The sequence below is a fragment of the Pan troglodytes genome, chromosome 4, assembly GCF_028858775.2.
Source record: "Pan troglodytes isolate AG18354 chromosome 4, NHGRI_mPanTro3-v2.0_pri, whole genome shotgun sequence".
Classification (NCBI taxonomy): Eukaryota; Metazoa; Chordata; class Mammalia; order Primates; family Hominidae; genus Pan; species Pan troglodytes.
The window spans coordinates 37825035-37848315 of NC_072402.2; the positions used below are offsets into that span (position 1 = coordinate 37825035).

The 23281-nt window shown below is 33.4% G+C and overlaps 1 protein-coding gene across 7 annotated transcripts in view; it reads left to right on the plus strand.

The window, feature by feature from the left end:
- The window catches only part of AP3B1 (adaptor related protein complex 3 subunit beta 1), a 291912-nt gene that overhangs the window by 68201 nt on the left and 200430 nt on the right, over window positions 1–23281 (plus strand). For all 7 annotated transcript variants that reach the window (XM_063811141.1, XM_517689.8, XM_016953105.4 and 4 more), the window contains exons 5-7: window positions 103–263; window positions 2020–2086; window positions 11385–11567. In XM_063811141.1, coding sequence (XP_063667211.1) covers window positions 103–263; window positions 2020–2086; window positions 11385–11567 — 411 coding nt within the window. The remainder of the gene's footprint in view (window positions 1–102; window positions 264–2019; window positions 2087–11384; window positions 11568–23281) is intronic.

Below are 23281 nucleotides of genomic sequence, written 5' to 3' on the forward strand. Positions count from 1 at the left end.
TGTCATATTACACCCTTTAAGCACCTATTAACTGTGTCTTAAAGATGTCTTTAAAATATTGTAAAGTTGAAATTTTGGTGAATATTTTTGCACTATTTTTAGGACCCAAACCAACTAATTCGTGCAAGCGCTTTGAGAGTTCTGTCAAGTATTAGAGTGCCAATTATTGTACCTATCATGATGCTTGCTATTAAGGAAGCTTCTGCTGACTTATCACCATATGTTAGGAAGAATGCAGCCCATGCAATACAAAAATTATACAGGTAGGTGCATTGTTAACAATATACCAAAGATCTCTGATATTACATGGAATGTTATAGACCACAGAGGCTTGTTTTATTCGCTCTTTTAGGTAGGCTGTTCTTATACTAAGTAAATCCAGTGACTGTATGATGGTATTTCTCCCTGCTGCAAATGTTCCTTACACATCTGTAATTTTGTTTTGGCTATAGAGACCCTATGCAGGTTTTTATTTGTGAGGCTGTTAGAGCCTGTGATAATTTATAGATTTTATAACTTAAGAATAATCAGAATTTGAATTCTCATTTATATAGTCTATCTCATGTACACATATGCTTGTATTATTAGAAAATTGAGATTTTTTTTTCCTGTTTAGGGTAGAATCTTAAGTGTCTGATCCTCTCAACTCACTTATATGTGTTTTCCTTTCTTCCATCTTTGTTCCTGTTGCTCCCTTCCTTGTCTAATTCTTTTCCAGAGCTATTTTATTAAGTAATTTTTAAAAGTGTAGTGATTTGAAATATAGTGTGCTATACCATATCTGTGTGATATTTTAGAAATGTTATGCAATATTATACAATGCCCTGATCTCTGGAAAATTTACTGTCCAAATAGAATTGTCTACAACAATTTGGTATTATTTTCAGCTATCATTTATTCCTCAAGCTTTTTGAGACTCTCTTCTGTTTCTGGTTTTGTATTCACAGTATTGTGCTATGCGTATTTAGATGTATGAAAACAGTAGAGGATGTGGCACTTAATTATGAATAGCATATCATGTATTTGAGGGAGAAGATCAAAGACATACCAAATAATTAAAGGCAATCTATAATAAGATATTAGCAGCTGATATATATGTATATACAAAGGTACACTAGCAATGTCTTTGATAGGACAGGGACCAGAGATGATCATATTTTGTTACCAGAAAGTAAAGATGTAATGAGATGGGATTGGTAGTGAAATACTGCTTTGAGAAGGAAGACTTAAGCTGAAATTTGAAAGAATTAAAAAGTTTGTCCAGATAATTATAATGCTTAGTAATAAATGTATATGTTTGTAAAAAGTGAAACCTCATATTCCTATGTTAACTGCCAGACAAAGTTTTATCATGCTTCTCACTCACCTTTTCTCCTTAGAAACTTATGGGATAAGATCCATGCTCACTCTAATGGTTTAAAAGTCCTTCTATCACTGGGCACCAGTATATTCCAGCCTCAATGCTTGCCTCTCCTTGCCTTGAGCTTATAGTCTGTTAGTATTCTATCTCAAATGTTTTAATCTTATTACTACCTCTTATTTTTCTTAGTTTTAGTTGGCAGATTTTATAATGCATGTCTCTATCAGTGAACTAGTTGATATAAAATTCTTATTTGGAAATTCTCCATATTTGTTTTTGGCAAGTATGTATGCATAGTAAAATAATGACTGCTATCTAGTTATTTTTTTCCTCCCAGTTGAAAAGAGTTTGTGGTTTATCTACTTACAGTCACTTTCTTGAAGTTTTCCAACTCTTTTAGAAGTGAACTTGTTCTTTCAGTACTATCTTAACTAAATCATTGATATCTGGTTTAGTTAATATGAACAATATTAGAGGGAAAGATTAGGACACATTCATGAGAAAAACCATCCCATTTTATTTGTTTTTCTTTATTTCTAACTTATAATTCTTGCTCTCCTTTCCCTCTTTAAAAATTTCTCAACATCCTTGAATTGGTGAGCATCGTGTAAAGCTAGAATTAAAGGGAAAAATTAATATGTTATTTTTGTATTTTTTAGCCTTGATCCAGAGCAGAAGGAAATGTTAATTGAAGTAATTGAAAAACTTCTGAAAGATAAAAGCACAGTAAGTAATGTCTTTTTATGTCTTTGACATAAAAATGTACTTTATTTACATAGTATCATTTACCATTATATATTTTATATAGTTGTATGTATTGATTTCAAAATGGTATAAATATTAATGGCACACAGGACTATTTTTAAAGAACAAAAATTTTCATGTAATGAGAAAGACTGCATTTGGAGTTTTAGATCATTATGTGTTTCTTCATCAGAATCTGAAAAAAGGCAAGTTGAGAAAAAAATCTTTAACCTGTGGCTAAGTGGTTAACATGGTAAGATCAAGGAATAGAGGTGACCCATGGGAGATGTGAGTTACTAGTGTACTAGTATCTTAGATGGGGCTTTTGTACCCACTTTATATGTCTCAAAACTACTGAGGAAAAGGATTCCAGCTCATCTTAGGATGCTATCATCAGGGAGTATGTACTGTCTATGCATGGCAGCTATCTAATACAGTAGGCAGTAGCCCTGTGTAGCTGTAACTATTGGTTTATGGCTTAGCATTTGATCTATCCTGGATAATGTTCAATAAACATTTGATTAGAATGTGTATTCTGCTGTTGTTGAGTGGAGTGTTCTATAGATATCTGTTTTTTAGTGTTGTTTAAATCTTCTGCTTTGCTGATCTTATGCCTACTTGTTCTATTCATTATTGAAAACAGGGTATTGAAGTCTCTTTAGTTCTGTTAGTGTTTGCTTCATCTATTTAGGAGCTTGGATGTTTGGTGCATGTATGTTTATAATTTTTTTAATCTTCCTTTTGTCATTGTAAAATGTTCCTCTTTATCTCTAGTAACATTTTTTTGTTTTAATGTCTGTTTTGCCTGTTATAAATACTACTATTCTAGCTTTTTTATGGTTGCTGTTTGCATTATATATCTTTTTCCATCCTTTTACTTTCAGCCTGTTTATATTTTTGCATCTATTGTATGTCTCCATAGACAGCATATAGTTGGCTCTTGTCTTTTTATCCAGTTTGCCAATGTGTGCCTTTAATTGGAATGTTTAATCCATTCACACTTAATGTTGTTATTAATATAGTTGGATTTTAAGCTGTCATTTTACTTGCTTTTATATGTTTCATGCCTTTTTTGTTCCTTATTTCTCCTTTATTGCTTTTTCTTAGATTAAGTGAATATGTTCTAGTGAACATTTTAATTCTTTTCATGGTTTTTTTACTATATATTTTTGAAAATATTGTCTTATACATGGAGATTATACTTGTAGTTTCATTCCTAGACCATTTAGTAAATTTCTGTTAGTCTGTAGTGTACCAGAAATCATTATTGCATTTCTTCTATGCATAGTTGGTGTAACGTAGGAGGTAACCAAATATAGATTGATTATAAATGAAGATAGAGAAAAGAAATTTGATTCCTTTTTGTCTTCTGTATGACAGGCATGCTATCTGCCAGATATGAAGTCAATATTATTAATATTATGGTTAACTTGATTTTAATAATTTAAAAAAATACTCAGTGTTTTTCTATTATAAGTGCAAGAGATTGGCTAAGTACCATGGAGAGTAGTAAGATCTACAAGAAGCAGATCTGTCATTTTAATGAAGTTTACCATCATTTCTGCTACATTATAGACTAAGAGAAATTCTTTGGATGGCCTGGGAATGAACTCTGTCTGTATAATATGTGCATGTCTTCCTAGACAGGATACAGCATATCATAGGTAAAAACAATAGCGTTTGAATCAGATAGAACTGGCTTAATGTCTGAGCATCTGCCACATAGTATATGTACCAATTCTTTATGAGTTTTAGGCTCCAGATTTGTAGGTTTTATAATATCTAATTTATAAATTTGCTGTTTGTGTTGAGAGAAAGAACTATTGTATATAAAACCCTCAGCACAGTGCCTAACACCACATGGGATGTGATTAAAAATTCCAAATAAGAAATAAGTACTCAAAAGGAAGTAAAGAATACAATATCTGTGTAAAATTGGAATGTCTGTTTCCAAAATACACCAGAAAGTAAAAAATATTGAATACTTGTTCATCACAGGTATTTAATATTTGTTGAATGACTGTTGAATTAATTTGTTACATTCTTGGTGATAGTAATTAAGTGTGTGGTATCGTTTTTAATGTCTCCCTCACCCCCCTGCCGTGGTTTCATGCTCAGTGTTCATAGGTAGATTCTTTGGGGGCTTTGGTGGCCTACCCTTTGTGAGGCACTCATTTTTCCTAAAGTGTTATATACTATATGTTTATTTTTTTAAATTAAGAATACATATTTCTTTTTCTGTCTATAGTAAAAAACAAAGTTTTTACTGACACCTGTAATTCTGGTGGTATAGCACAGAGTTCCTTCCAGCCTCTTTCCTTTTTATATTTGAAACTGCCTATTCAACATTAAGAAATGTGGCTCTGGCCAGGCACCATGGTTCATGCCTGTAATCCTAGCACTTTGGGAGGCCAAGGTGGATGGATTGCTTGAGCCCAGGAGTTCAAGACCATCCTGGGCAACATGGTGAAACCTTGTCTCTACAAAAAAAAAAAAAAAAAAAAAAAAAAAAAGAGAAACAAACAAACAAAAAAAAACAAGAAACAGGGCTCCTATTTCCACAATCTATTTACATTTTTGCTGAGTCCCAGAATGCAGAGAAACTATTGCTTCAGAATTGCTAGCACTGTACCTCTGTGGGGTATACAGTAGCATGGGGCCTAATAATTAGAGTTAAATATTTGTTTAGAGTTGTTTTTGTCTTTAATCTTTTTTTTAATGTATGGTAAATCAAAATTGCTTCAATTATTTATATCTTTGAACTTGTAGTGTTGGTATGTAAGAAAGCCATTGATTTTTTTTGAGTGATAAATTTTATATTCTGCTTTTTTACTGAATTCTTCTATTGTTTGAGTTAATTTTCTCATTCATCCTCCTTGGGTTTTTTTTGCATGACAAAGAGTCTTTACTTTTAAATGGTTATCAGTACACCAAGTAGTAACATGTAACAAGTTCTTGAATTCTGTCCTCTTCGATTAAGTAACTAAAACTGGCCCAAACAATTATACTAGTGTTCATTGTTCTAACCACTAGCAGGAATGGACTACCAGATGTTGCAGAAAAAGGCCAAGACTTCACCCCTCTTCTGCCTAAACTGCTTCCAGATGGTTCTCTTCTCCTGGGTCTCCTCTACTTTAGTGCTGCAGCTGCCTTGGGATCGCAGGGCAGCAGCCTCCTTGGCCTTGAACTCTTCCTCCCTCTGCAGGCAATATTGTTCAATTTCACCTTGAACTGCTGCTTTGGCCTGCTTCTCCCTCCGGTTCTTTCACTGCAGATCTCAGACACCCTTTTCAGCAACCTGCAGCAGCTACTGGATCCCCTGAGACTGACTGGCCATGACAACGCCAACTCTGAGGCAGAAGCAAGCAGTCTAAATCTCTCTCTCTTCTTCTTTTTTTTTTTTTTAGAGAATGAATCATATCTGCAAATAGAGATGTTTTACTTCCTCTCTTTCAGTTCCTAGAACTCTTATTTCTCTTGCCTAATTATATTGTTTAGTGCCATCACTACAATTGTGTTCAATAGTAGTGGAGATGGTGGGCATTCTTGCCTTGTTTCAGTCTAAAGGAAATGCTTACATTGTGTTTGCATTAAGAAAGGTGCTGGCCCTGAAGATTTTATCTTTGAAATATAGTACTTTTGCAAGGTGCTTCAGGATTACTTGATATGGGTTAATTGTTTTGCCTTGGTACTCAGTGAGTCCTTTCAAAATGTAGATTCAGAATTTATATTATCTCTGGCAAAGTGTTTTTTTTTTAGGTTATAATTTTAAATATTAATTCTGTTATTTTTTTCTTTTTCAGGGATTCCTATTTTATGCACATTGGATCTTATTTGCCTGTTTTACATTCCAATCATTGTGTCTCTAAACCTCTTCTTTCTTTATCTCATTTTTATTCTTTTGGTTCTTTTTCTACCTTTCTTTAATAACGCTTTTTAAATTTTCATTCAGTAATTTTATTCGAAGGGCATCTTGCAATTTAGTCTTCACATCTGATTATTTTTGCTCTCTTGATTTCTTTCCTGTTGTCAATCAATCCTGATTTCTTTTGTTAATTTATGATAACTTTAAAGAATTTATAATTTATATTTATATTTCCTATCTTCAAATGCTTCTCTTGAGGGTATTTAATTCATTTTGAAGCGTTGTGTTGTTTCCTTTTGCTTCATCATTTATATTTCTTTGTCGGTAATTTTTGCCAGTTGAATTGTTTTGATTTTCATTTTCTGTTTTTAGTACTTACAGATTACTTGCATCTTCTTATTTCTTTGGACAGGATTGGTGATTTGATTTTGAGGTAGCTTGCAAGATTCCTAGTACAAGAGTACCCTCTCTGTTAGAATTACAAAGTATGTTTTCTTAGTAGATGGCCTTTTGGTGGGAGGATGTGCATGCATAGGACCAGTATATGTCCCCAAACTATTTTGAGATATGTTTTGTAGCAGCCTAAATTTTTCTGTCTTCTTTTCTTTTCTGCCTAAAAAAGAAGGGTCTTACTCTGTCACCCAGGGCTGGAGTGCAGTGTTGTGATCATGGCTCACTGCAGCCTCGACCTCCCCAGCATAAGCAATCCTCCTGTCCCAGCCTCCTGAGTAAATGGGACTATAGACATGCACCACCATGCCCAGCTAATTAAAAAATTTTTTTGTAAAGATGGGGTCCCACTGTGTTGCCCAGGCTGGTCATGAACTCCTGGGCTCAAGTGATCTCACTTTGGTCTTGCAAAGTGTTGGGATTACAGGCGTGAGCCACTGCACCCAGCCCCTCTTATTTCTTTCTTTCTGTTATTTCACAGTTTCCAAAGGACTGCTCTCCCCTTACTTTTTTTTTTTTAAGCTAATTTTCTCCGTGAAACTTTCCCTTTCTACACTACCTCATTGAATCATCCTCTCTTTCAAGTCTTTCCCTTATAGGCTGCTCTGATCTACCAAGAATCTTTTCCAGTATTTTCACACTTAGGGTGTTCTTTCTGTTTCTGTTGTTGATTTTCGTTTACTTTTAGGCCTGCCATTAACTTCTGCTTGCTTTGTTCCAGGCAGTTTTTTTTTTTCTATACTGTTGGAGGTCTTTGTGAAGTTTTGTGATACAAGCATGAAAATAGTTATCTGGAATTTAGGTTTTATATTTCTACTTATATATAATTTGAGGTTTAGAGATTCTCTGTTTTGAAGTTAGGCTTAAAGCATAGGTTTTGGTCCCTTTTTTTTTTTTTTGGATTTGGGTTGGGAGATTCAGACTTACTTAGGCATCATCAACTTCTCTACCCATTATTTAAATTGGCTGTATTTTGTGAATGTTTTCTGGTAATTTTTTCTTTTGTGTGATTATAATCCATTGTAGAAAGGTTAAAAATATTCTACACAGATATTTGTGGATCATATCTTAATTATTACCTTTTTTTGGTCACATGTAATTCTTCATTGAAGGAAGACAGGTACATTTCTCCCCTGCCCCCCACCACCAAATTTTTAATGTCAGCATTGGCATTTAAAATCAATAGAGGATCAAAAATCACTTTCATTTTAAAAATCTCCCAATTAAATGTACCAGGTCTAATTTATTTCCACATTTTGAAAAGGAATTTATTTGTTGCCAGCAGCAGTTTTTTGGGATCATTATTACGATGATGACATTGGTGTTGCTGCTGATACATATACATTTGAAAGATGTTGATCTATTAAACTTTCTTCTCTGTTGATTTTGAGGCATACTGCCTGTTGCTTCTTTTAGGCTAGAGGATATTTTCTTTCAATTGAGATCTCAAAGAAAATTAGTTCCATAATTCTCATTTTAAGGAAAGGTGGAATTATAAATATATTAAAATATAATAGAATGGCTTTTCTCTTTTACTAAAGACCAGTATGTGTCATATGAATAGTATTTTCCTAAAAATAGAACATTTTAGTGTTATTTAGGTAAAAGATATTACAGAAACCTTACAACTGTAGTCAGTGAACTTAAAAGGGGGCATCTAATCTATATTCTGTCATCTCCAATCAACTGTTACCATTTTTCTTTATATGAATTTTTATTGTTTATTCTTAAATTTTATACCATTTTCATCTACCTTCTCAACATGTCCTAAACACTTTCCTACTTTACTACAAGCCTTTTGTAATGTTCACATATGAATTTATTTTTAAAATTAATAACAGTTTCTCTTGTTTTTCTTTAAAATGTAGCAATCCATATTTGTTGACATTCTTTTCTTTAGAACACTTTAGAAGCAGAGTGGTATTTATTTCCTTTTCCTTTCAAGTTAATCCTAAAGAAATCTTTTTGATAACATCTAACTTTCTAATAGAAAACAGAGTTTCTTAGGAAAACAAATTAGGTCAGTGCCTGCTGAAAAACTGATTTATTTATATATTTTTGATGACATAAAATTTCCTCTTTTTGATTTTTGCTATAAAATTATGTTTAATGAATAGATTGGTAGTGCATAGCTAAACCGTAGGGATAAGACACAAATTTTAAGTTATTGATTTAATGTTGATAAAAGCCCCACCGTTATGTGCAAAAAACACACCCCTAAGTTTGTACAGATGTTTTATTGTGATAGATCTATTATCCAGCTATTAGAAGATAAATGACTGATCTTTCCCATTTTCCATGCCTCAAGAAAATTGAAATAAGAAGGGGAATATCATTTGGGCTGTATGATTAGGGAAGGTTGGATGGCCATTAATTTAAGGGAAGAAAATCTTGGCAGCATTGGCCAACTTATACCATATTATCAATCAAACCTTGATGCACTTCTTGTGATGACCCAGCACTCTCAGGTTTTTGCAATGTTAATTAGAATTCATGACAAAATAGATGCAAGGAAACGTTTTGTACCCTTCATAATTTTATAGAAAATTTATTGTTATTAGAGGAACCATTTGCTTAGTGTGATTTTTTTCATTACCAGCTTGTCAACTAGCATAGATAATCTAGAGAAAATATGAACTCCATAGATGGGGTGTCACTTTTGTTGATGGTTCATGTAGTTTACCTTGGAGCACAGCTAATGGCTGAAGTTCATAGCAACAGCACAGAAAAACGTGGCAACCAAGGGAAGATAAATGAACCATGTTTATTGCTTTAATATAAAAAATACATAAATGGAAAACTGCATTTGAATTTGATGAGCTCATTGCTAGTTTTGTTGGAGTGATTTATTTTTTCCCTTATATGAAAAGCTACTATTGACACAGTGAGATGGAAATTAACTGTCTGTTTTTTGGAAACCAGTATTTTTGGTTTTAAAATCTGAGTAGATCATTTAATTTTAATTCTGAATGTTTTATAGAATATTGAACATTTAATAAACCAAAATTATTAATTTTCCTTGTAGTGTTTAGCCCAGGGTCAGATTGTTAAAACTATATGATTAAGTATCTAAAATGATCAGTTTTATTTTGTAAAAGTACTCCCTTTATATGCTTTTTAATTATTTTGATGTTTTCTTAAACTTTATTTGGTTCTATTTAATTAATGATATTTGTTAGTACCTTAGAAGGTGTTAGTACTTTAGAATTATTGTGTACATGTAGCTCTTGGTTTAATGAATTTAATATGGTAGCTGATTTTCCATTTAATTGTTTAGTATCAAAACACATTTGGAAGAAAATAATTGCTAAGACAGAATAACTTGATTTTACATAGTATTTTAAAAATTGAAACTGTGAATTACCTGTTCAATTTCATGGATCATTTTATCCTAGATACTATCCTTTATTTTTGCACTTTAACACCCTTTACCAATTGATGTTGATATTAATATAAGGTTGATAATACATATATATAGATGTTTATATCTCACAATGAGTTATTCTAGAGTTTAATGTCATAAACTTAGTTGTAAGATATTTTAAAATGATACTAATTGTCACTTTATAGAAATGTAATTATCACGAAACATAATTTCTAAAGAAATTATGTCTTTTGCAGAAGATATCAAAATGTGATTGAAAGCATGAGCTTAACTTCCTTGCCATATCTATAACAAATAGAAAATTATATATATAATACATTTTTATATAGTTCACACAAATAATCAATTCTGTGCTTTTTCGATTGAGGTGCATACATGCTGGGACCAGCAGGCACCAGTACATGGGTAGGGCTGCAGTCAATAAATGCAGCTTCACGTTTATACTGATTGGTAATTCATAAAATCCCCACAGGACTTGAAACTTGTTTAGCATAATAGTGAGTCTATATTCTGAGCTGTTTTCTTTCAATTGTATTGTTGGTTGCATATTAATAAACTAAATGTCAGCCAACTAGAGGGACAAACACTCAAAATATGAATATCATTGTATCTAATATTTTTCAAAAAGTACCATTTCAGTAAGTTATATTTCTATTTAATTGCTTATTTTAAGTCATTGGGGAAATTTTAGACACTAAAGTGAAGATCCCTAGTGTTCAGATAGAATATGGTATTAATTTGTTTTTCAAAACTGTATTATATTGTGGGCTAACTGCACATATATCATTGTACGTATATAGAAGTATTTGTATAATATATATTCTGCTTAGTTTGTGTCTTTAGAGTAAAGGAATCTCAATGTTACCACTTTGTAAAAGCATCACAGTTCAGAAACTAACATTATGATTCATTAATTGGTTTTGGAAGAGCCCCCTTTTGTTAGTAATATATTATTCCAACTTATACACATTGTTATGAAAGTGATAAGAGCCCAGGTGATGTTCTAAAATTTCAGCCAGTGTGTTTTCTTTGTAAATAAATTATATTGGGTAAAAACCGGTGGATTAAGATGTATATGATTTGAAAGTGTTCTTCTATTAAAATTTATGAATTTCTCATATACTTTTTAACATAAGTTCATTGTAGAATGATTGTCGTTCTCATTTTAAACTGACACAATGTGAGCTTTGTTATTGTCTTGATTCTTTTTCTGAATATTATGAACAAAGTACTGAATTTTTAGATTAGAATTTAGGTTAGCTTTAAACATGAAAAATGTGCATGATTAATGTTTAATCCACATATGAACAATGTGTTGAAATTTAACCTGGTGAAATAAAAACATCAGAATTTACTTCTCTTCAGAATAGTATTTTCTAGACATATTAGAACTATTAAAATTATTCTTTGACGAATAGTCACCATAAAGTTTGTTATTCAAACATGAACATTCATTTTAATTGAATGACTGAATACTTTAATATTGATTGGCATGAAACTGATTACTATAATGCCTGAGTAAGACCTTTGATGTAGGGGAGAAACATTTTTTAATAAGTTACTATTTCTTTCTTTTCTAGTTGGTAGCTGGCAGTGTTGTGATGGCTTTTGAAGAAGTATGCCCGGACAGAATAGATCTGATTCATAAAAATTACCGCAAGCTATGTAACTTACTAGTGGATGTTGAAGAGTGGGGGCAGGTTGTCATAATCCACATGCTAACTCGATATGCTCGGACACAGTTTGTCAGCCCTTGGAAAGAGGTAAGTGTTGAACAGTCTTCCACTTTCAAGTATACTAAGAGAATGGATGAGCTTTTTAAAACTTGCGCAAAAAATTAGGAGTAGTAAACTAGAGAAATCTGCATATTTAAGGAAGACTCATTTGTCTCTTGTTCTTTTACTAAAGCAGGCAACCAATATAAATGCAAGCATAATTATCCATTATTTTGGCACTGATTGATACATATTTATTGGTGTAAGTATATATACTTTTAGTTTGATACTGGCAAGAGGCCCTTGTTAGGAGGAGCAGCATGACACAGTGTTTACAGTGACATTGCCAAACCATGGATTTTTTTGGTTACTAGTTACTTTCACATCTTTGAGCCCCAGCTATTCCAGGTACTCATTTGTAAAAAAAGTAGGTGATGTGCTTCTATAGCATGTGAATTTATACCTAAAGTAATTAATTTCTTGCCTCTATAGATAAATATTGTTGAACTTTTAAACTACTTTTTCCTAGTTTTGTATTTATAAAATGTTTGTGTTCTTCTCTTCACTTTAGCTGGTAGCATTTAGTAAAATTAATAATTTAAGTGAAGCTATTTGTTTTCTTTGTGCAGATTAACATTAGAAGTATGCCTTATTCTTTTTTTTTAAGTATGCCTTATTCTTTTCATCATATTGACAATTTAGAAAATTTTATCATATAACTTGTAATTAAGATCCTTAGGATGTATACATTTAAGATTTAAGGTAATTTTAAACCAGTTTAAATAAATCCTTAAATGTTGTAAGAATAGCACATTCATTCTAGTCTTTTGATGTCTTATCTTTTTAAAATACAGTATTATAGATTTTAAAAACCAATTTGTGTAAAAAAAAAAAGATTTTTAAAAAGCTCCTGTTATATCAAAGTGGTCTGTATACATACTTATGACAGGCCTTGAGTGTTCAGTACATCTTGCTTTTGTTAATTAGAAAAATGTAAATAACATGGAAAAATGTATGATACATGCTTTAAATGACACATCAAGCTTGCAAATTATTATAAAATGTTGATCACTATTTTCTATATTGATTTAGTATTAGCATTAAAAACTGTTTAGAAATTTTAATACTTCTTTATCCACAAGACAGTAATACTGATTTTCATCTCACTTTTAATATTAACAAAATGATGATTATGTTATCCATCTTAAAAATTGAAGTATGTTTTGAATTATTAATATATAAGTCTTATGTTACATAATGCTCTTAAATTGATGAAATTTTACTATCCTTGTCAACTTTAATTTTATAAAGTTAATTTTATTTATCATTGAGCAAAGTACAGTTTTGATGGCACTTTTGCTAGATTAAGGAACATCTCTATGATGAAAATGTCCTGGCCCTTTTATGATAACTTTGATGAGAGATTTTTGTTGCCAAACAGCTTATTTGTTTGATTTCAGCCAATTCCTTTCAAAACTTCTGCTCAGATTTTTTTCTATTGTATAAAGTTATAGGCAATTTTGCCTTAGCTAATCACTGTCACCATTTAAATTTTTAAATTTTACTTTCCTATCATTTTCAGTAACTATATGCAAATGATCCTTTGCTTGTAATTATATAGAAACTGGAGTTAAAATATATAGTTTACTTACCATACCTGCTAAAAATATGTAACCCGTAGTAAAATCTCTGCTTTTGTATGTTTGTCTGTTTGTTTTTCTGTTCCTTGAATTTTATCTTATTTTAGATAAAATTTATTTTTAAAGCCATTGCAAAGGAAAGTTAAGTTTTACACCATCATATACATTTGTTTTTTGACAGATAATTTGAAAAATTGGGACTGTATTCATTCTTGGTGTTTTCACATGTTAACTCCATGAACATGAATTAGGACAAACATGAGGTGAAGTCTGGTCATTGTCCCTGGCATACTGGAATGGGCTAAGTCATTTCTTTTCTTTACCACTTACTTGCAGTCCAACCTTGGAATTATTCGAAATGCTGTGCTCATTAGACTAATTTAGTGGTTTTCCAATGTGCACATCAGCCCTCAGGATGTGCTAGCACTGCCACAGGAACGAGCCAAGCAGGGCAGGGGTGCTCTAGACTGCAGCTTTTTGGGCTTTTGCCACTGTTTCAAACACAGAAGCCTTTTTTGCCTTCCTTTCTTATGCAGCGTTGAATTTGATTTCCTTTGAGAAAGATCCATTGGCTTAAAAGACAGATAGAAAGAAAACCACTTTAAATAGAAGATTTATAAGTTTAGCTAATTTGAATCCTATTGTTGTTGTTGTTGTTTTTTAATTATAGAAGCAATTCAAGTACATGGTCCCTTCTCGTAACCTCTTGGTTGACGCCTTAGAGGCAATTATTGGTAACTGTTTAATTTCAGTTACTCTGGTGGTTATAAATTTTACTTTGGATAAAACATTTCGCTTTATTTATTAATTTAAGTTGATATCAGTTGACCTCAATTCAAGGAAAAATTATTCATTGATTGTGTAAGTTCTATTTGAGGGTCTCGTTTAGCCCAGAATAATCAGTATAACAGGCTTTTGTCTACATACGTACATATGTTCAGTTCAGAAGCAGTGTGAAAGATTTGAAAGGCTCAGCCCTTATTGCAGTATTAGAATCAAGGATTGTACAATATGTTAGACTCTTGTTATAAATATATTTTATAAAATTAAGATTCAAATGAGTGGTCAACACTAGGACCATGTCTGTGCTCTCACTCTTCCAGTTAACCCATCTCAGGCTTCCTCTGTGCTAATTATGATTTTGTTTTACTGAGAAACTTTGGAGTGAGCAGTGTAGCCATTTATAGTCTTCAGTGCTTTCTGATCTAGGCTTGATGTTGCTTCCAACTTTTTAGTGACTACACATGGTAGTTTTAGCTTTAGAAGTTGGCAGACGAGGCAGGGCGCGGTGGCTCACGCCTGTAATCCCAGCACTTTGGGAGGCTGAGGCGGGCTTATCACGAGGTCAGGAGATCAAGACCATCCTGGCTAACACGGTGAAACCCCATCTCTACTAAAAATACAAAAAAAATTAGCCGGGCATGGTGGCGGGCACCTGTAGTCCCAGCTACTTGGGAGGCTGAGGCAGGAGAATGGCGTGAACCCAGGAGGCAGAGCTTGCAGTGAGCCGAGATCGCACCACTGCACTCCAGCCTGGGTGTCTCAAAAAAAAAAAAAATAAATAAATAAAAATAAAAGAAGTTGGCAGACTAAATCTCAAAGCAGAGTTTGACCACAGCTAGAAGAAACTGAGAAGTATTTGGCATTTATATTTGCTTGCTCTTTCTTATGTGATGTTGTAAAAGGAACACCATGTAGTAAAGAAAGGTTAAGATGATTATAGAATAAAAAGACAAAGTGAAACAGTACTCTAGCAGAGGCATTCCTGAGAGTTTACCTCTCTTTTTTATCCTTTTACCATCAACACTTGAATGTGTTGTTTCATGGAATCATCCAAGTAGAAATGTCTTCATTCTAGCCCTCCATTCCCTTTTACCTACAGGCAGAAGTCACTTACATAAATGCTATATAAGCACCATTTTATGATGAATTAAGGGCCATTTTACCTTGAAGTAAAGAATTTGCCAGTAGGAAAAAGTGTCACTAAAACAATGTATTGACATAAAAGTTAAATTTATAATTAAAAAAACCTGCCTGTAATACCGAATTCATTTAAATCCAGCAGTTTTCTCTCAGATACTAAGAGAAAATGTGAAAAATAATACTGTGATGCTTTATACTTAATGGCTTATCATTTTTGCTGTACTTTCTTTTCTTCTTTGTTTTCCTTTTTTGGGATAGAGTCTGTCTCTGTCACCCAGGCTGGGGTGCAGTGGTGCGTTCTTGGCTCACTGCAACCTCTTGCCTCCTGGGTTCAAGCGATTCGTCTGCCTCAACCTCCCAAGTAGGTGGAATTACAGACATGTGCCACCACACCCAGCTAACTTTTGTATTTTTAGTAGAGATGGGGTTTCGGCATGTTGGCCAGGCTGGTGTTGAACTCCTGACCTCAAGTGATCTGCCCTCGGCAGCCTCCCAAAGTGCTGGGATTACAGGCGTGAGCCACCATGCCTGGCCTGTACTTTCTTACATAGTATTCCATTTGCCATAGGGCAATCAGAATTATTATACCCATTTTATATATGAAGAAATTGATATATACAGATTTTAGCAAGTCACTTAAGACAATATTAATTATAAAAGGTGGAGCAGAAATATAAACAGAATTATCTGATGCCCAGGCCAGCATTATTGCCTTTATATTTTGTTACCCTGTGACTTGTAAATTAAAATAATTTCTTAGTTACCTTAATAAGTTTTCTGTGTTTGTTTATTGTGTTCCGGTCAAAACCAGCTTTGAGGCTCCCAATCCATAGTGCTCAGACATGCAATTAGCTAACAACCATAATTAAATTTGCTCTCAAAGAGAAAAATCATGTTTCCTATTGAATTTTTGCAAACATTTGTTTACGTTAATATGCTTGAAGTGTGGCAAAATTGTTTTTTGTTGAGGAATCGAAAATTAGTAGATACACTTTTTGAGATGAGCTGATGTACATGCTTTTGTCAATAAGTTCTCAAATGAACACATCATATACAAACAAGCTTCTTCAGGGGCAGAAGAGATTTTTAATTTAGTTTATTTGCATCATTATAGATCAGTATTTAGGCTGTTTATATGTAAATGTATGATTTGAGGAACAATTAAGTGTTGACAAAGTAGATTGCAGTCATATCAATTGCAGTGCATTTTCCATAATTTTTCTAACTGACATCTTTGATGATAAATAGTGGATGTCAAGTCAAAGCTGATTATACAGTGCACTAGGAATTCATGGGGCTGTCAGGGAGAAGACCGATTGACTTTAAATTTACATATTAATGAGAAGATTTGTTAAGAGGGTGCTTGACTATAGAAAATAACGGCGTATTTATAGGGCACGACATTTTATAAATAAAGCTGATGCAGGAAAATGGAAATTAAACCTTTTAGGTTAATAAATTCAAGAGACTGCTAAAATGCACATTTGCATTTTTATTTTCTTAAATTTACCTTACTCTTTGCAGTCCATGTGGGTTGTTTTTTATTCTAGGTCAAGTTTGTATAATTTTCAAGGATATAAAATTGCTTAAGTATTTTATTTGTCATTCAAGCCTATTATGGGAGACTTCTTGAAGCATAAACCTAGATCTCTAAGACTAAAGTTGCTTTTGTAAAATTAATCGATTTAAAAAAATAAATATTATAAAACACAGAGTAAATTTTAAGAGTGATTTAAAATAAAAACCAACATCCGTTAGTGGCATCAATTGTAAACTGAAAGGAAAGTCTGACACTGGGGCCTGCTAGGAATGTTTTTAATTTCATGAATCTAGCTTTTTACAACTGAACTTTCTCTGAGAGATGAGAGGTTTTCAAGAATTATCAAAATATTTTACTTCAGTGATTTGGAATTTAAAACTCTAAATATTTACCGTTATTTTTTAGAATATGAATCCGGGTTATGTAATTCTGGTGGCAGTATTTATGCCAGTTTAAAATTTGGAGTAATTAATTTTGTCTCTCTCTGTATATCTGTACATCAATTATAAAACCTTACATAAGTTTAACAAAGTCCAAATTTAGAATTTTGTTTAAAGTATTTTTAAGGTAAGTTCTTAAGTTTTTCACTGGTAGCCATAAAATAACTTATCAAAATGCAAAATTTATAAATGTAGTTTTTTGATGAGCAATTTTCTGTAGGTACAGAGGTACTTCAGGGAAGTACTTCATGAACTCCACATCCAGATCCTGTCTTAACGGACCAAAATGTTAGAGATTATTGAGTTTTAATTTTCTTTACTGATTAATTTTCTTTGTTAAAACAAATTTTGTCATGTGTCTTACCAATGGACTATAGATCCACGATTCTGTGGAATTTATTAAAAAAACAAAATACTGAGAAGTTGTGGTAGAATACATTCTTTACAGTGCAATAAGAGCAGTTTTTTGTGCACTGTTTTAGGTGACTGTTGACAAAGGGTTCAACATATAATTTAAGGTGAAACTAAGGACCATAATCTAATATTGAAATAATGCCTCCTCTCTTCCCATTGGTTATGAAGCATTTATCGTAAAGATTCCGTATTCTTTTTGTTGTTCGTAATTTATTCCTATTGATTGGAATTTTTTTTAACTCATGAAGTTTTCTTTTTTAAAAAAGAAAACTTTAAATTTTACCAAGGAACATATGCATGGTTTAAAAGAAAGAAAATGAATAGTACTACAGGGCTTATGAGAAACATTTTTCTGAGTGACCCTTCTCAATGTCTGAATTAGCTTCCTCAGTTCTTTTCCCTTCTGTGTGTGAGCTCAAAAGTATCTGAGCCAGGTCTCAATCAATTTAGAAAGTTTATTTTGCCAGAGTTAGGGATGCACCTGTGACATGTGCAGCCTCAGGTGGTCCTGATGACATGTGCCCACGGTTGCTATAGCTTGCTTTTATACATTTTAGGGAGGCATAATACATCAGTCAATACCTGTAAGATGCACATTGGTTCAATCTGGAAAGGCAGGACAACTTGAAGACGGGGCTTCTAGGTCATAGATGGATTTAAAGATTTCTGATTGGCAATTAATTGAAAGTTAAGTTGTTATCTGAAGACCTGGAATCAATAGAACGGAAATGTCTGGATTATGGTAAGGGGTTGTGGTGACTAAAGTTTTATCTTGCAGATAAAGCCTCCAGGCTTCAGACAGAAGAGATTATAAATGTTTCTTATCAGACTTAAGGTCTATGTTGATGTTAATGCTGGTTGGCTTTTCCTGAATTCCAAAAGGGAGGAGGGTGTAATGAGGCATGTCTGACCCACCCTTCCTATCATGGTCTGAACTAGTTTTTCAGGTTAACTTTGGAATGCCCTTGGTCCTGAGAAGGGGTCCCTTCAGGTGGGTGTGGGGTAAGAATTTTATTTTTGGTGTGTGTGTGTGTGTGTGTGTGTATTTACCTTTCTCCATTTCTAGGTAATAGATATATATTGCTATTTCTTGATTTATCAATTTTAGGCATTATGTATTGACTTCCTATTATAGAAATGGAGAATTTGTCATTCTTCTATTACCTTATGCTTCTGCTTACTTCTTTCATCTTTGGAATATAATTATATTAGAATTTTTTCAATCCATGTGTGTTCATTTTCCTATGATTTATGAATATTATTCAGCTGTATAATAGCATTTCATCTCTTGTGGAACTTTTGGTTCTTTTTGGAATCAAAAATTGCTTCATTTTAAATTTGCTTACTTTATCATGTCACTATACGAAGCATTCCAAGTTCTCCGTTAGAATATTAAATATTCTCCAAATATTATTTTATGTGCAGTTGTTGTGATACTTCTTGTCTACCCAATGTCAGTTCTACCCCTCCCACTTATTTAAATAACAGGATCCTGATTTTGTTCAGAGTAGTTATATGCCCAGTGAAAAATAATCAACTGTACTAAATTCCTTTAGAGTCAGAAATGGGTCCACATCTGGAAATTGGGATTCTGGGGAAGCTATTGTTTTTCTGACAGACTTATTTGACATATTTATATTTTACCCTTTGCCCTTTCTCATGATTCCTTCCCAGAATGCATGTGTGATGATTAGAGGTGCAGTAGTCATGTTACAAGCATAAGGATAAAACTATACTCTGGGGGTGGGCAGAGCTGAAAAACAAAGTGTTTGGGGCAACTTTTCATTTTATGGAGCTACCTAACTAGATATTTCTGTTATATATAGCTGAACACAGTTCTGACTAGTACAGTTGTCAAGTATATCAAGTATTTCAACAGCTTCATTTTCTTCCCAGGAGATATGTTCCTGGAGTCTTCACCCTCTGTTCTAATCTGATTGCTTACTAGGCCTGCACAGTTCCAATCTGTTTTTCTAGAACTTAATTTCATGTCTCTTCTGTGTTAAATCCTGTTTCTTAGGCTTTCTTCCTCTCTCTCTCTTTCTCTCTCTGTCTCTCTGTCTCTGTCTCTGTCTGTCTCTCTCCTCTCTTTTGGTTTTCCTGGCTTTGGAGCATATCCTCCAATGTTTTCTTAAGAGTGGGTAGATGGGAGATAAAATTTTGAGACTTTCAGTGTCACTCTCACACTTGATTGATATTTTACCTGGGCTCTTGGATTAGTATTCTCTTAGGCCTTGTGCATTTGAAAATGGTTTATTGTTTCTTGTATATTTGACATCTTGCTGGTTATGGTACTGTTGGGACACACCCTTTTCTTCTTTTGAGAACTCTGTAGACATTACTTAATTTTCTTCTGCAATGAATTTTGCTGTGAAGAAATCTGAAGATAGCCAAAGATTTTTCTCCTTTGCAGGTGACTTGATTTTTTTTTTCTGCATGCTAAAAAAACCTCTTTAAAAAGTCTTTGAAAATTAATCAGGTTACATCTCATCGTGAATTATTCCGTGTGATCTCCAGGTTCACTTCTTCCTTTTATTTTAGGGAATTTTCTTTTGTTTTTGTAATTTTAAAAATTCGATGTTTACATTTTTTTTCTGCTTCATTTGTAAGTTATATACTTGAGGAATACCTGTTATTCTGTTTTATAATCTTTGTCTACCATGTCCATCATATTTTTAGAAAATTTCTTTAATGTTTGTCCTTTTTTCTTTTTTTTTGAGACAGGATCTCACTCTGTCACCCAGGCTTGAGTACACTGGTGTGATTACAGTTCATTGCAGCTTCGCCCTTCCAGGCTCAAGTGATTTTCCTGCCTGAGCCTCCTGAGTAGCTGGGACCACAGGTGTGTGCCATCACACTTGATAATTTTTGTATTTTTTTTTTTTTGACACTGAGTCTCGTTCTGTCACCCAAGGTGGAGTACAGTGGCACGATCTTGGCTCACTGCAATCTCCACCTTCCGGGTTCAAATGATTCTCCTGCCCCAGCCTCCCAAGTAGCTGGGATTACAGGTGCCTGCCACCACACCTGCCTAATTTTTGTGTTTCTGGTAGAGACGGGGTTTCACCATGTTGGCCAGGTTGGTTGCGAACTCCTGACTTCATGTGATCCACCCGCCTCGGCCTCCCAAAGTGCTGGGATTACACACGTGAGCCACCGTGCCTGGCCTAATTTTTGTATTTTTTATAAACACAGGATTTCGCCATGTTGGCTAGGCTGATCTTGAACTCTGGGACTCATGTGATCCTCCTGCCTTGACCTCCCAAAGTGCTGGGATTACAGGCGTGAGCCACTATGCTAGGCCACATTTTTGTCTTTTTGTTTGCATTTATATTATTTCAAGTTGTTTCATTGTCAGTAATTTGATTTTCAATGGTCTAATCTTTTTTTTCAGTTTTTATTTTTAATTCTGTAAATGTAGTAACAATATTGCTTTGATCTGTTGTTTACTTACTCAGTTTGAATTTCATATTTCCTTTATTCTATAGTTTATCATCTTATCTTTGAACTTCTGTTTGATTGATTTCATGTTCTTAGTAACATGTTGGGTGATATGCTTTTGACACTTACATATAGTCCGTTATATATGTGAGGAGTGTGGTCAGGGAGAAAGATCCTTCGTCCTCCTTGCCCTACTGGCTGTTGGAGGTAATCAACAGTCTCTACCACATTCTCCATAATAACCTAAAAAATCTTTGAAGACACTATGATTTGGAAAGAATAATTGTTTCATCTGTTAAGATATATACTATTCATGTATATATATGTGGTATAAATATTAGATTAAAATGAAGTGTTCTGACAAAATTTTTTTATCTCAGGAGTACACCTCCTGTTCCCTCTAGATTTTGAAATGGTCTATTTTAGTTTGATCATAATGTAGTATATTTTAATTCATTAAAATAGGTGTCTGGTAGGTGAGGAAGGCCTGATACATTGTAAGTTGGAAGCTCTTAATTAATTTATAAGTGAAATAATGGACCTTTTCTCATTCTCATTTATTAGGAAATACTTCAGGCTGTGTCATCTAAGTTGCTAATTCATTCCAATTTTTAAAATTTGTTGTGGAAATGTTCACATAAAAAAAAATCAGCTCATACTGACCTTTGTGAAATGCTTTAAAGAACTCTGTTAAAAAATGTTAGTTAAAAATAAGTTTTCTTGGGTTGATGTCCTTCAGAAACACCAATTTTTCTTAGATAAGTAACTTCATACATTTTCATATAAAGTACATAGAAAAACCATTCCTGGTATAGTAGAGCTATATTCTGAAAAAAAAATTTTTTATAGACAAAATAAATCCCCTTTCCTCTTCACCCTCCATCCCCATGATTCTGTGTATGTCCCGCTGAAAATTCATGTACTTGTCTAGCATGGGGCTTATAGTATGCTGTATGTAAGCACTAGGTGATGGTGCTGGTTAGTTATCCATTTGACATGCTAACCATTTTCTAATTTGAACAGTTCTAGCCATGTTGTTGAAATTAAAAATTTAGGGCCAGACATTGACCTTTGCTTTTTTAACATTTCCTTTAGTGGTTAGCTACTGCCTTCCTCAACCCAGTGGAGACCTTGACAGATTCCCTATTACAAGTAATTGCATCCAGAGCTAGTTGTTATTCCTGTTAATTTATTTAGGGGCCAGTAAAGTTTAGTGCCTATATATATAAAAATATATATTTGTGTGCATGTGTGTGTGTGTATATATGTATATGTATATGTGTATATATATGATTCCATCTTTAAAATAATGTATTTATTGATTTAGTTAATGATTTAGTTTTTATTTTTATACATTCAGCTTACTTAGTAAAAGGCAAAAGATTTATACAGTCTGAAGAGAAACCAGAGCATGGGCTTACTTAGAATATAAAATCTCTTTAGTGAGTTTATATTAGCACTTTCTCTCACTTTCTGTTTCCTAAACATCCTTTTTGTGTGACTAGCCTTATTTTTGCATTTCTTATAATTTTAAAAATTGTATCTTTATGTTGTATATTGTTAGTGAACTTTTATTACTGTTTTATGTCATTTTGGGTTTCCTAAATTTTCAAGTTTTTCACTGTAAGTCACAGTTCCAAGAGAAACAGATAAGTTGTTTTTAATCCATATTTTCCCCAACATTTTATTTTAAGAATTTAGCAAATGGAAAGTGATATCAGTAAAAATGGCAGAGTAGAGAACTCCCAAGAGCTTGTTGCTCCACAGAGATAGAAGAAAATCTGTAAAAACAGTCCAATCAGCTTTTTGAATTCAGAAAATAGTCAAAGGTTTACAGCAACCATTCAAACATTTAAGAAAATGGGGCCTGAAACTCAGGAGAAAAGATTTGTGGCATTTAAACTTACCCTCACTCTATCCTCCCTTCTCTGCCTCAGTGACAGGGGCTGGATGGAACAGAGTAGATTCTGTTCGCAAAGAGGTGTGATTATTTGTTTTGACCTGCCTGGAGGATCCCTAATGCAAGGGACATGCCTTCATTTTGCTGAAATCATAAGTCCCTCAGAACAAATTATCTACTAATGCCCCTTGGGGCAATAGATATCAATGGGAGTAAACAATGGACATGCCAAGAAGCCTGGAACAAAAGGCTGGAGGATGGAATGCTTTGGGGAATAAGGGAGTTGAGAAGCTCCTGTGGATAATATGGGATCTAGAAAGTCCATTTCATGGGTAGGGTTAGACACCTACTCGGAAAAGATCTGATAAGAACCTAAGCTTTTACGTCAGACTGACCTTCAAGCTCTGCAGAAGAGGAAGTGATGGCTAAGGCACCTTTTTAAATGGCCCAGCTAAGTTTTAGGC